The sequence below is a fragment of the Pristis pectinata genome, chromosome 44, assembly GCF_009764475.1.
Source record: "Pristis pectinata isolate sPriPec2 chromosome 44, sPriPec2.1.pri, whole genome shotgun sequence".
Lineage (NCBI taxonomy): Eukaryota > Metazoa > Chordata > Chondrichthyes > Rhinopristiformes > Pristidae > Pristis > Pristis pectinata.
This window is the reverse complement of record NC_067447.1, coordinates 813,249-827,223: the sequence shown is the minus strand read 5'-3', so window position 1 is coordinate 827,223 and position 13,975 is coordinate 813,249. Positions and strand designations below refer to the sequence as shown.

General features: G+C 44.2%; 1 protein-coding gene across 1 annotated transcript in view; it reads left to right on the top strand.

The window, feature by feature from the left end:
• The first annotated feature begins 2,285 nt into the window (after positions 1-2,285).
• Positions 2,286-13,975, top strand: part of LOC127566672 (NACHT, LRR and PYD domains-containing protein 10-like) — a 30,309-nt gene continuing 18,619 nt past the window's right edge. Inside the window, exons 1-2 of the mRNA XM_052009195.1 lie at positions 2,286-2,341; positions 11,842-12,042. Of these exons, the coding sequence (XP_051865155.1) occupies positions 11,859-12,042 (184 nt within the window). The 5' untranslated portion in view covers positions 2,286-2,341; positions 11,842-11,858. The remainder of the gene's footprint in view (positions 2,342-11,841; positions 12,043-13,975) is intronic.

Genomic DNA, 13,975 nt, shown 5'->3' with positions numbered 1-13,975 from the left:
TTACTCAGAGAGTGGTGAGTGAGTGGAATGGGCTGCCGGTAATGGTGGTGGAGGCTGACACGATAGGGTCTTTCATGAGGCTGTTATATCGGTATGTGGAGCTGAGTAAAATAGAGGGCTATGGGTCAGCCTAGTAATTTCTAGGGTAGGGACATGTTCGGCACAGCTTTGTGGGCCGAAAGGTCTGAATTGTGCCGTAATTATTCTATGTTCTGTGTTATAAGCAGTCAAAAGGAAATAGAATTCTACACTGCTGTCCGTGAGATTTCGCTTTAGAATGCTTTCTTTAAGTAACTGTCGAAATGGTTTATTTGGATTTCTTATTTCAGCGAACTTCAGCAAGTAAGCATTGTGCTTGCTCTCTGATTTTGAGCACACCCTATGTAAAGATCAATTCATATCACTGATGTAAATCTGGACTTTAGTTTCATTCACAAAGCTGCTCTACTCTTCTCTCCCTGGTGCAGAAGTCCACACACAGCTTAATAAAAAACAAGAAGTTCTTAAACATTGGTGGACATAAAATTATTAATTGTCTTTACGGTAAAAATTGCTCCATTTCACTCAGGGTATGAGTTACCGAAACGGCAAGGGGTCTGATTTCATCCAATCCTCGGTTTCCTTTTATTTCCAACATATGAACAGTTTATTATCAGAGTAGATCACCAGGACAGGGCGAGTGACGGAGATAGTTTGGGAGGAACCGGCAGGGGCAAGAGCACTATAAACACCCTGGGTGGAACGTAAACATTTGGAATATCCGCGACTTGGAAGATCGGTATTTGCAAAATCTCACCGCAGATGCGACCTTCAGCTGTATTCAAAATCGACATCTCTTATTTCATTAAGTAAACATGCGCAGTTTCGCAATTACGTGGAAGTTTGAAACTTTGCCGCGCGTCTAATTCCCACAAGAGGAAATCAAATATTTCTTTGTATCTGCAATTGTGTGTTCACCTTATGGAAAATCAGTACATCTTGGCGAAAAGCAACTGAAATCAACATCTCCGGGCTTATTAAATTTCTTCCTTTTCATGTTTCATCCTGTTGATTTCATCTTTGTTTCCCCAGTCTAGTTCAATAGCTTTCCTGAAGGGCTATATGTTGAAGCCGTCGCTCGTTCAGTTTGTCGGGACTAAGATACAAATTGTGTACCACTATGCCATTTTATAATATCATGGTTAATTCGACCACAGTATCAACACAGCTAACCCCCTTATCCCTGTAATATTTCACTCTCCTCAAGCTGGTTACTAGGCATCTTCCTGCCTCTGCTTTAAACATACACAAATATTCTCCGTCCATTGCCCACATATGTCCTTCATTTTTCTTCTTGACTAAATTCACCATTTCTCTGGACGCCCCTTTCGTTTCCCGGCTCTCGTTCCCCTTCATTCTTACTGGAACATACCTGTACTCCATGCAGTTGGTATTTAAACACCTTGCACATGTCAGATGTTGACTCCCAAAAATAGCTGTTCCCAATTAACTCTCCTGCCTAATACGGTTTGGTTTCCCTATCCCAATTCAGTATTCCCTGCAAGGTCCATGCTTAACCTTGCTCTTCGCTGTCTTAAAACTTCTGAAGTTGTGGTCACTGATTCCTAAAGTTTCTTCCACTGAAAGGTCAAACACCTGGCCATGATCATTTGGCAATACCAGGACCAGTATGGCAACTCCTCAAGTTGGACTACCTACATATTGATTTAAGAAACCCGCTTAGATGCATAAAACAAATTATTCTCCGTATAAAGCTCTTGCACTGAGGAGGTGCCAGTAAATATCGGGGAATTGCAGCAGGTCCAGCACCTGTCTGGTTCCATCACCGCCTGGTATGGAGGCTCCAATGCACAGAATTGCAAGAGGGTTGTAGATTCAGTCCATTCCAACACGGGCACAGCCCTCGACAGAAGTGAGGACATCTACAAGAGCAGGTACCTCAACAAAGAGTTATCCATCACTGAGGACCCGCACTAACCAGGTCATGCCTTGTTCTACTTACTACCATCAGGGAGGATGTCGAGGAGCCTGACGACCCACACTCAACAATTTAGAAAGAGCTTCTTTCCCTCCGCCATCAGATTTCCGAACTGCCCATGAACCCATGAATACTGCCTCATTATTCCTTCCTTTTACATTATTTACTTATTTTTGTGATTCATGGTCATTTTATTTCCTTGCACTGTACTGATGCCACAAAGCAACTGATACCATTGTGAGTTTGGTTAATGATTATCAAATAGAACTGACCTTTAACCGGCGTGTGTTTATTTGTCTTCAGAACCCACAACGCTCAGTCACAGGGAGTCGATAAGAACAGAAACAGGAGCCTCCGTACAAGGTAGGATCAAGCGAATTCGGAAAAAGAAAACTTCCGAGTTTTAATGTTGAAAAAGTTACTTCACGTTTTTATGTAACTGTTCAATTGTATTGAGAAATTACCGGATTATTGTATGAATAGTGTATCTGTTGCGTTAACTTTTGAATGGATCGCTATTTTCGGAGAAGGTTACTGCACCGATACCTGGAATGTGTGAACATTTTTACCGATCTTCCCTTGTATCCACTGGAGTTTAAAAGAAGGAGAGCGAGCTTGATTGCACTCGATGGCGTTTGGAGGAATTATTGGGAGAAGGAGAGTTGAGGCATGTTATTTTTATTATCTCACTGTGAGGTTAGTGGGTAATTGAAACTCTCTACTTGAAAAGAAATGGGAAGCAACCTTTCAATATGTTTCATGGCGATATGGAAAGGAAATTGACAAGCAAGGCGGTGAAATATTGCAGGCGGTGGGGTGGGGGTTCAGAAGCTGAGATCACAGTTAGATCTGCTGTGATCAGAGTGAATGGTGCAATAGACCTTAGGGGCCGAATGTCCCACTCCGATTTCCTAACCCATCGAGTTGTTCAATCTGCCCTCAGTAATCTTTGTCTGACAAACGATCTATTGGTGTCACAGTAACGTTCTCTTGATTCCAAAGAGACTGCCAATGAAACAGTTTTATCCATTATTTTCAGCTTCAATAGCAGGTCCAAAGCCTTGTGTGATGTTCAAATGTAGTTATGATTCATGTTTCATTGAGACGAAGTGTGACTTCGCAATTTTTATAATTGTTGTGATTGGTCATCGGTTCGTCATAAATTCCCCACTCCTGCTCCGCACCCCCTCCCCAATTCCTTATCGATAAATTCCTTTTGCTGGAAAGCTGGGATTCGAGCACGTTAAGGCACTACGTTCCAGCATTAAATATTTCCAAATCTCTCCCTTGTTTATAGCCGGGGGCTAGTTAAGAAATGGATTTGCACATTATTGCAAACAGTCAGTTCTATTAATCCCCCAAGTTTTATTTTATTTTTCTCCGCCAGAAATGCCTGATGCATTTGCAAATCCATTACCGTTCCAGTAATTTATCGGAACATTGAACTGCTTAGTAGAAATGCTGGCGTAACAATTTTGCTTCTAAAGCACCATAACGTTCCCCAGTTGAATCTGTGCCCTCGGCTTGAGCTGAGTTACTCATTCGGTTTTCGGAGAATACGAGTAAATTAACGTTATGGGTACTAACAGTGAGTGAACACTTCCTGGTTAAAGCTCAGTTTATAATATATTCATCAGCTTGGACTTGGGCCTCATCAGCACATAGCTCTACGCCGTGTTCGCTGATGCTTGCATTAAATCACACAACGTCTTATTGAAGTAAATAGCTCCAACGCCTTTTCCGAGCCGAAATCACGCCGGTCAGTGCATGATAAATTTATTATTATTTATTTATTTACCGCGTGGTAACAGGCCCTTCCGGCCCAACGGGTCCGCGCCGCCCGTTTTAAACCTAAATTAACCTGCCCGTACGTCTTTGCAATGTGGGAGGAAGCCGGAGCACCCGGAGGAAACCCACGCAGACGCGGGAGAAAGTACAAACTCCTTACAGACAGCGACCGGAATCGAACCCCGATCGCCGGCGCTGTAATAGAGTCGCGCCGACCGCTACACTACCGTGCCGCCTTTTATATTTCCCTCAGTAATTACGTCTGCTCCAGAGAGAAGTCACGATAAACTTCCTGGTTCTGCTCAGATGGTGTCGTCTTTTTCACATATTGTTCACCATGTAACCATTTTACTGGAGTCATGACGTGGAAACAGGCCCAAATACCCATGACATAAATGCGGCACACCCCTGCCCATAGGCCTCTACTCTAAAATAAATAGTCCACTACCAGCATTTAAGTCCAACCACCAAACAGATTTTGCAACCAAATGTCTGGCTCTTGTTGGGTCCCATGTGATCTAACCTTCCACGCCTGCTGACCATGGCTACAAATGTGCCTTATTGGCTTAGCAGTCCGAGTCAGAGGATGGGACTTCAGGGTCCTTCCTCAGATTGGGACTGCGGTGATCAGTGGTGTGTCACAGGGACCGCTACTGGTTCCAATATGGTTTGTCATCAACGTTAAAGATTTGGATGAGAATATGGATAGAATGATTAGTAAACGTACCAATGGCACTGAAATTGGTGGTATACTGTACAGTGAAGAAGGTTAACTACGAGTACGTCAGGATCTAGATCAGTTGGGAGAGTGGGCCAAAGATTGGCAGATGGAATTTAACTCAGACTTGCGAATTGATGCCCTTGACAAGTTAAAACATAGTCGGGCAAACACAGTAAATGGTAGGGCCCTGGAGTGCTGTTGTAGTGCAGAGAGACGGAGAAATCCAAGAACATAGCTCCATTAACGTGGCGACACAAGTAGACGGGTAGGGAGAAAGGCGTTTAGCACCCTTGACTAAATAGGCGAGGGTATTTGTTATAAGTGTTGGGACGTCATGTTATATCTGCACAACATGTCGGCAAGTATTGTGTTCGGCTCTAGTCGCCCAGCCATAGGGAGGATGCATTTTAAGCTGGAATAGGTGCAGAAAATATTCAGGAAGATGTTTCCTGGACTGGAGGGTTGCACTTACGAGGGGAGTCTGGATGAGCTGCAACTGTTTTCTCTGGAGCGTAGAAGGCGAGGAGTGACGTTGTACAGGTTTGTAGAACCATTAGGGGCGTAGGTAAAGTACATGCTCAGTGTTTGTCCACGGCTATTGGTCTAAACCTCGAGGGCACATGTTCCAGATGAGAGAGGAAACAGTCAAACGCACGTTTTTCACATAGAAGGTATATCAAAGGAAGGTGGTGGAGACGAGTATAATTACAACGTTTATAAAGTAGGCAAAGGTTTAGATGGAGATGGACGAAACACAGGCAAGTGGGATTAGCTTTGTTAGGCAACTTGGTCGACACTGACGAATTGGGCCAAAACACGTTTTTCCGTGCTGCATAAATCTATGACTCTCTGCGGAAAAACAATATTGTCAATATCGTGTTGACAACGCCCTGCCCTCGTTAATCGTCTTGATCAAGAATGTCGATCAATTTCGTGAGCCCCAATTTTCCACGCACAAAGGAATGCTGACTATCTCTAAGTAGTAATCGCCTTTCCAAGTGCAGGTATGTCCTATCCCTCAGAATTTCCTCTCGTAACTTTCCCACCACTGATGTTAGGCTCACCGGGCTGGAGTTTCCTGGATTGTCCTTGAAGCCATTCTTAGATAATTGCATAATATTAGCCACTTTGCAGTCTTCCGGTACCTAAAAGTCGTTAGTGATGATATGAATATTTGGGCCACGGCCCTGGCGTCGCTGGCTTCGCACAATGTCCAGTCATACAGGCTCCTGGTACTTTTTTTTCAATTGTATGCTCTTCAAGACGCCATAACCTCCTCCTTTGTAATATGGGCAGGCTTTTGGATATGTCCGTTCTTTTCCCTGTTTTCCCCAATTTTCCGAACTTCAGTGAAACTATTCTCCGCCTAGATAGTCTTTTTGTTTCAACATACTTACAGATTCTGTGAGGAATCTCCTTTACCATGTCACCAAGGACACCTAACATCCACTTTCGCCCACGCGATTTCCCCCTTAAGTGTGCTCCTACATCTCTCAGATTCCTCGAGGTATTCGCTTGATCACAGTTGCCTACACATGATATATACCTTCTTGTTTTATTTCCTGACAAGGGCCTTTATCTCCCTCTTCAATCAGGGTTCATTAAGCCTGACAACCTGGGTTTTCCCCCTTGCAGGAATATGTTGGCCCTGAAGTCTGCATACCTCACTTATAAGAAAAAAAACTCCCAATTGTTAGACAACCCTTTAGCTGTCAGCACGCTCTCTCAACCGAACTTCGCAAGCTATTGTCTAATGAGTTAACCTAATCCTTGTCCCAATTTATGGTTTTAACTTGTCGATTAGGCCCATCTTTTTCCACAACTAATTTAAAACTAATTCGAATTATGGTCATTTGTCCCAAAGATCTCCCCCTCTGAAGTTCAGCCACTTTTCCAGCCTCATCTTCCATCAGAATATCGAGCATTACCCTTTTTCGTTGTGTCATCACATCTGAGAAAACTTCCCTCAAAACACAACAAATTTTGTCGCATCCGATACCTCGCTTAAAATTGCAACCCTATTATTCCTTCGGCAACTTAAATACGCAACTCCCCCTCCACTCAGCTCCAACTCTGTCACACCCGACATTAGACCAGTCAAAGTAGAATGAGTAGACGATCAGCTCAATATTTCTGCATGTTCCCCAAATCACTTGATTCGTTCTCAGAACAAAACTGTGTCTAGCTCAGCTCTAAATATACCCAATAACAGCTCAGGGCAGGAGTGGGGATTGTGTTGGGAGGGATTCCAAATTATCACAATTTAGAGGAAGATACTCGTCTGCATGGCTGGAACAAATGCTATTCTGCAATGCTCCAGAGTCCAGCAATCGTCCATGAGAACGACAACAATGTGAATATCGTCACCACTAGGTCGAAGCAGTTTCAGTAATATTACTTCTTACTGGATACCTGAAGATAATTAAAAGTATTCTGATGGAGGTTTTCCCTGCGAATAGTTGCAGGGTAGTTTCAGGACCTAGACCCATCAATGATTTGGAGTCGGAGATATATTTCTAAATGGAGTGACACGTAACGTGGGGGGAATCTGTGTTAGCTGTTGCGCTTGAGGGCTGAAACCCTTGTTCCTCTTGATTAAAGCAGCCAGGAGTTTTAGAAGAGCCGCCCAAGTAACTGCAATGGATTTTGTGAATGTCTTGCACTGCAGTCACTTTGCGACTCTGACGGATGAAATAAATGTTTCGTGTGGTGCATGACGTGCCAGTCAGGTAGTCGGCGTTCCACTGAAGGGTGTCGAGCTACTCGACCGCAGTTGTGTTGCAGCAATCTAGGTACGTCGAGAGGATGTGATCACTCCGGTGACATGTGACCATGTAGATGACCGTGGCGACACGTGTGGGCTGCCCTCAGAACGCACGGCGCATTTCACTGTGTGTTTCGATGCACATGTGACTAATAAAGGCATCTTAACCTATGTTATCTTAAAAGGTAGATAGCTATCCGGAAAAATAGTCTTCTCCATCCCTGAATCAAATGCTTACTCCATTTTCTGAAGCAATGCCGTCAAATTCCGAGGGAAAATGTTCCATCAATATTTACAATCGAAGTCTCCATGCATTCGTAGGTGTTTTATTAAGGCCACTTCGGAATATAAGTGTGAAATTAATCACCTCAACCCGCTACAACCGTTCGGATGTAAGTTCTCCCAGAGTGATCTTGGGCATGGAATTCCAGTAGCTAGAGCCGACCAGGATGAGTGTCAGGAGACATCCTACTAAACTGTGAAGGCTTGCAACTGCAGGGCGAATTGCAAGTAGTGTAAACATTTTAGGGCTAAAGACCATGTCCTTTTTGCCGGTAAAGCTGGCGGCTTTAGAAAGTGCTGCTGGTGCAGCCTGAGCGAGTACCTACATGGCACTTTAAATAGAGGGCGCAATTCAGTCAGTATGTGATGGAGCGAATGGAGGTTAGGGTGCAGATGGGATGGTAATCAAGTCGGTACTTTTTTCGGATGTTGTCCATCTTCTTGAGAGTTGGCGTTGCATTCATACAGGCAAGTGAGGAGTATCCCATCACAATCCTGACTTGTGATTTGTAGAAAGCTATGAGGTGCGGGGATGGCAGGAGGTGAGTCAGCTGCCACAGGGATCCCTGTCTTTGACCTGTTATTGTAGTCGCATTATTGGACTTAACGTGATCAAATCTGAACTACCATTTCACAGCGATAGTTCACTTGCATAATCACTGTGCTATGTCGTCGAAATGACATATAAGTTCTTCATGTCATAGACCTAGAGAAAACAAAAGAAGTGATTTGCATTATCGTGCGCACATCTGCTCTATGATAAGTTTCTCATAGACCAGTTTCCCCAAATCTGTGTGAACCAAACAGATAACGAATTGGCTTTCAAATTTCTAATGGAAGCCACTTCGTCACTCTTCATGTTGTCGGTAATGAATCCAAACAAAAACGGTATATGTGGACAAAATACATGTGTTGATTTCCGTGCAGACCCTCAGCAGATTGTTGTCAAATTGTGTACTTAGTTTACTGTCTCACTTCACAGTATCTTTTTTTTCGTCCACCAGACGGTACAATATTCAATAATCTCTTCTGATTGTTCGACCTTCTTTGCTCCGGGATAAAGGATATCTGTTTGTTTGCTCCTAAAATGTAGGCTTCAGTAGGCTTTGATGTTGTAACGTTACAGTGATAAAAATCATTGGAAGAACACACTAACTCGCTTGGGAGGAGGAGCTAAGGTCACTTGAGTTTTGAAACTGTCGTCATAAATGTAATGAAATGTTAGCACATGAGAACGGAATTAATTGTTCAATGGGTTGTAAGTGTTTACATTTGGCTCTCTGGAAGTTTGAATGTTATCCCAGACAGGCTAGTAAGTTGTCAGAAAGAGATACAGCAGTTACAGCGCTCACCCATGGAGTGGTAAGTGGCAAATTCTGGGACCCATGTCCTAGACAAACATATGTTCAGGCATTATCACCGGCTGCAGGAGTCCTAGCACAGGGTGACCGAGTTGGAATTGATGTTGCGGCTACTGTTCTGCAGGGCGTGGCTGAGATAAACATGAATTAGACGGAGTGAGGGAATAAAATGACTCCCCTGTAGTTTTGGAACGGAAGGCGAGGTGGCAAAGGGTGATGCCCAGGCAGAGCAGGAGGACAAAGGAGATAATTCAGGAAGCCAGTACCCATCTTCTGCACGGGCCCGTATTGTGTGCTGAATATTGGAGGCGTGATTGTTCCTCCTGGGAGTCCAACAGATCAAGGTCCACAGAAGGTACAGCTGGACGGAGAGCGAATGGCGGTGGGGAGAGGAGAGGGAGAACGACTGTGGTGCGGCCATCAATGGTCAGGGGAGAGGACAAACGTTTCTCTGGTGACAGACCCCACAACCGTTTGGCTGAGCGAACTAAAAGTAATATTTTCCAGTCTGCTGATGATATGAAACGGTGGGAATTTGACGATTTTAAAGATGGTAAGATATCTTAAGCTATCTTTAGCGTTATATCTTTATTAGTCACATGTACATCGATACACACAGTGAAATTCATCTTTTTACGTAGAGTGTTCTTGGGGCAGCCCGCAAGTATCCCCACGCTTCCGGCGCCAACACAGCATGCCCACAGCTTCCTAACCTGTACCTCTTTGGAATGTGGGAGGAAGCCGGAGCACCCGGAGGAAACCATCGCAGACACGGGGAGAACGTATAAAATCCTTACAGACAGTGGCCGGATTTGAACCCGGGTCACTGGCGCTGTGAAGCGTTACGTAAACAGCTACACTACCGTGCCTGCCCAGACACAGTGGCTCAGATATTTTGCTGCATAATTTCAGTTACGCAGATTCAATCCTGACCTCCTGTGACAACTTTATTTCCAAAATTCCAAAGAGTCCTTGATAGATGCAGATTGCATGGGCTGGGTTTGTTCTCACTGGAGCGTCGGTTGCTGGAAGGTGGCCTGATGGAGATTTATGAGACGATGAGGCCCATAAATAAGAGTGGATAATCAGTCTTTTGCCAGGGTGTCGGAGTCTAAAAATAGGCCTGAGGTTTCGGGTGAGAGGAAAGAAATTTGAAGGAGATCTGAAGGGCACGATTTTCACGCAGAGGGAGGCATATAGAAGTACAGGACATAGACCACAAGACATGCGAGCAGAATTACGTCATTGGGCCCCAGAAGAGGTGGTGGCGGCGAATACAATTACAACGTTTAAAATACATTTGACATGTACTTCGGTAGGATGCGGGCCTCATGCACGCAGAAAGATGAGTGTAAATAGCTCACGGCCGGCATGGACGACTTGAGCCGAAATTCCCATTTCTTTGCCATGACGCTGTGATTCCATGTATATTGTTAGCCTGTGAGTACAAGGTGGGCCGGAAAAATTGGTTCCGTGATATGTGGCTCTAATTGGAAAAGAAAAGAGAGTGAAAGTGTGGAGCTGCAAAACTCGGTTTGGACAGATTAAATGCTGAAATGAATGGATATTGAATAGATATTGAAATGCTTGAATGATCTTACCTCGAAGAGGATGTGTGTGTGTGTTTGGGGGGGGGGGATGTCAGCGTATAGGAGACCAAAGGGCATTTTAATCTACTTTAACCCGGGCTGCAGCTCGGCAGTGACCCAGACCGAGTGCCGTCGGAAGGGATAGGAACCAGTGCCCGAAAGCTGCTTTTACTTTTCTCGCCCAGTCCCATTCCCTGGGATGAGTTTGTTCATGTTCCGCGGAGGGTGGTGGGGAGGGGGAGGGCTTAGTTTGTCTGCACGGGAGACTCCGAGCTCATTTCAGATACATAAGAGTCCCTGGAGAGAACGGGTCAAGAGCTTAATCCCCTAATGGTCTTACATGGAAAGTCCGTGGATGTGTTGATACAAGTCCCGGGAACAGTATTGGCCGGACGGTGCTGCTGAACCTGCAGCAAGAATAGAACGTAGTGCGTTTCGTTCGATAAATCGGGGATCTAAGACAGGTTGACATTGGTGGCGTGGAACTGACTGAAGGTATCGTCCACCAAAGTGAGATTGGACAGTATGTGACCCAGCGAGAATGGGTCCCGGTGTACAAATTTTGTATGACCCGGGGAGTGTGGCCCCAGGGTATCGGAACGTGTGTGACCCAAGGAGGGTGTGTCCTGGGGATCGGACAGTGAATGACTCCGGGACGTTGGGCTACGAGGGATTTGACCTGGTTACTGTATTGGTATTGGTTTAATGTCACTTGTACCGAGGTAGAGTGAAAGACGATGCGTTGCATACCCTTCGCACAGATCAATTCATTACACGGTGCAAATACATTGAGTTCGTACAGAGTGCATTGAGGTAGTTCAGGGTAAAAACAATAACAGAATACAGAGTAAAGTGTCACAGTACAGCGAAGTGCATCGCAGGTAGACAATAAGGCGCAAGGTCAAACAAGGTAGATTGTGTGGTGAAGAGTGCATGTCATCGCATCAGGGAACTGTTCAATGGTCATCACCGTGGGATAGAAGCTGTCCTTGAGCCTGATGGTATGTGCCTCAGGCTCCTGGATCTTATGCTTGATGGAAGAGGAGAGAGGAGAGAAGAGAGAATGACCCGTGTGGGTGGCGCCTGCTAATTTGCGTTGAACGTTCACCTTTGACCACGATATTGTAATTCATTTAAACTTTGAAACGGTACTGTGATCCCGCAGCTCTCTATTTAGTATGAGTCGCGTTTACTTGTAAATTGTGTAATCCTGTGTTGAAGTGGTTGCTGCACAGGTAATCCATAGAATAATCCTCTCATGTCTTGTTTTACAGTGACTTTATGTATCACCAATGTTGAATTAATCTGTTTTGTTCACTGATTACTTCTGTTCTTTACTCTGTAATTCCATTTTGCAGGTAGCAAGCCAAGTGAAATGGGGAGCCAATGCTGTAAAGGTAATTCCCGAAAATCATCGGTGACGGAAAATGCCGGATCCACTTCCAGTCCAAAAAGTAAATGTCCGATCCCTGCTCAAAGGGAAGGAAAGCAGTCCGCAGAGACCCGTCCTGTTGAAAAACATCCTTCTCCACGAATTTCATCGAAGGACGCTGAAAAAGGTTTGGCCATTGAAAGTCACTTCAAATTAAGTATTTTCCAATATGTCAGATATTACATCAGAACGCGGGCCCGTAACACATTTGTTTGTACGGAACGGTTAGCATACATGTTGACTTTCGACAGTGGTGTTTGAGTAACCTGTTGATGTTTGTTGAAGATGCATCGGGGAAAATAGATGAGGGGGAATAAGTATATTTTAAGAAAGATTCTCCTTAAGGTTCCACGTTGTAGGTCGGTGAACAAGGTCAGAGGACACGGAATCACGGGCAATATGAACATGAATTGAGAATTGCTTCGGTTGGCAAGCTGCCACCAGTCAGGTACTGTAGCGATCAGTGCTTCCCGCCGCCATTCATAAATATTTTCAACGATTTCCCTAAGGTGACCAAAGGTTACATTTTCAAGTTTGCAGATGGCACAAGACTGAGTGGGAATAGTGATGATCATGGAAAATTGAACACAGAACAGTACAGGACAGAAACGGGCCCTTCGGCCCACGATGTTGCGCCGAACTGATTAAACGAATAATGAAAGGCCTAACTAAACTCCTCCCTTCTGTCTAAACAATATCCATATCCGTCCATACTCAGCACATTCATGTACCTGTCTACCAGCCTCTATCTTATTTACCTCCAGTACCATCCACGGCAACGCATTACAGGCACACATCGCTCTCCATTTTGTTACGAACCAGCAACAAAAGAAACACACTGAGTCATGATTCAGTGTTAAAAACTATTTTATTAATCACTACTTACAATAACACGAAAAATAGAAGTAAAAATGTTAGTATGTTAGAATTAAAAATGGTGAACATTAACCCCAAAAACTAAACTCTTCGTTTGTGTGTGGTAAAGTCCCAAACTCCAAGTCCAGGAATGGTTCTTAAAGTTCACTTCAGCAAGCCATAAGGTGAAAAGTGAGCAAAGGCTTCTTCAACAACCACCGTTGTCTGAAGATAAGAAGAAGATGTAGAGAACATAGGGAGAGTAATGACAGAATCCAAATGTTCCACGATGGAACCCAAACGACACTTCAGTGTTGACTCGGTAGTGACTTCCTCACCCCGAAAAGCATCCGAATCGTGGTCGTCCACACACAAATACCTGTTTCCTTCTACAGGTCAGCAACAAAGTGAACTCCACCGGATTACTTCCAATTTCCAGCAATGGATGTCAATGGCAGACACAGTTATTGTTTCTCATCCATCGATAGAGAAAACTAGCAGGCTGGTGTCTCTCTCCTTTTTCTCTCTCTCTCTCTCTCCCTTCGACTTCGACTGACTTCTTCAGCAACGTCATTACGTCCGTTACCTTCTGTTGACGTAAGCACACCACACACACACACACACACACACACACACACACACACACACACACACACACACACACACACACACACACACACACTATCTTAAAGGGACATTCACTGAGTCCGCAACACCTCCCACCTAAAAAGAATTTTTCCCAAGAAAAATTTAACCGCGCATACCGTTAGTAATGTTAATAATTATCCTGCTACACAATTACGGAATATCAGATTAGTAAAGCTATATGTTTCCCATTTAACATCGGGGAAGGCAATAAGAAATCACGTTATATTTGCCTTTAATGTGAGTTATCATGAGATAAAACTCTTGCAAAATTAAACTCCAGTTTAACATCCTTCTGTTCTTGTTTTTGACTCGGCTCAGAAACACCAATGGGTTAAGATCTGTATACACAATCAATGGTTTCTGAGCGGTGCAAATATATACACTGAAATGTTACAAGGCTAAAGGAAGCGACAGTAATTCTTTCTCTATGGTGGAATTATTCTTTTGATGCTCATTAAATTTCTTTGAAAAGTAAGCTACAGGATGGTCAATATCATCAAGGTCACCCTTCTGAAACAACACAGCTCCTCCAGCTTCATCACTGGCATCGACTGCTG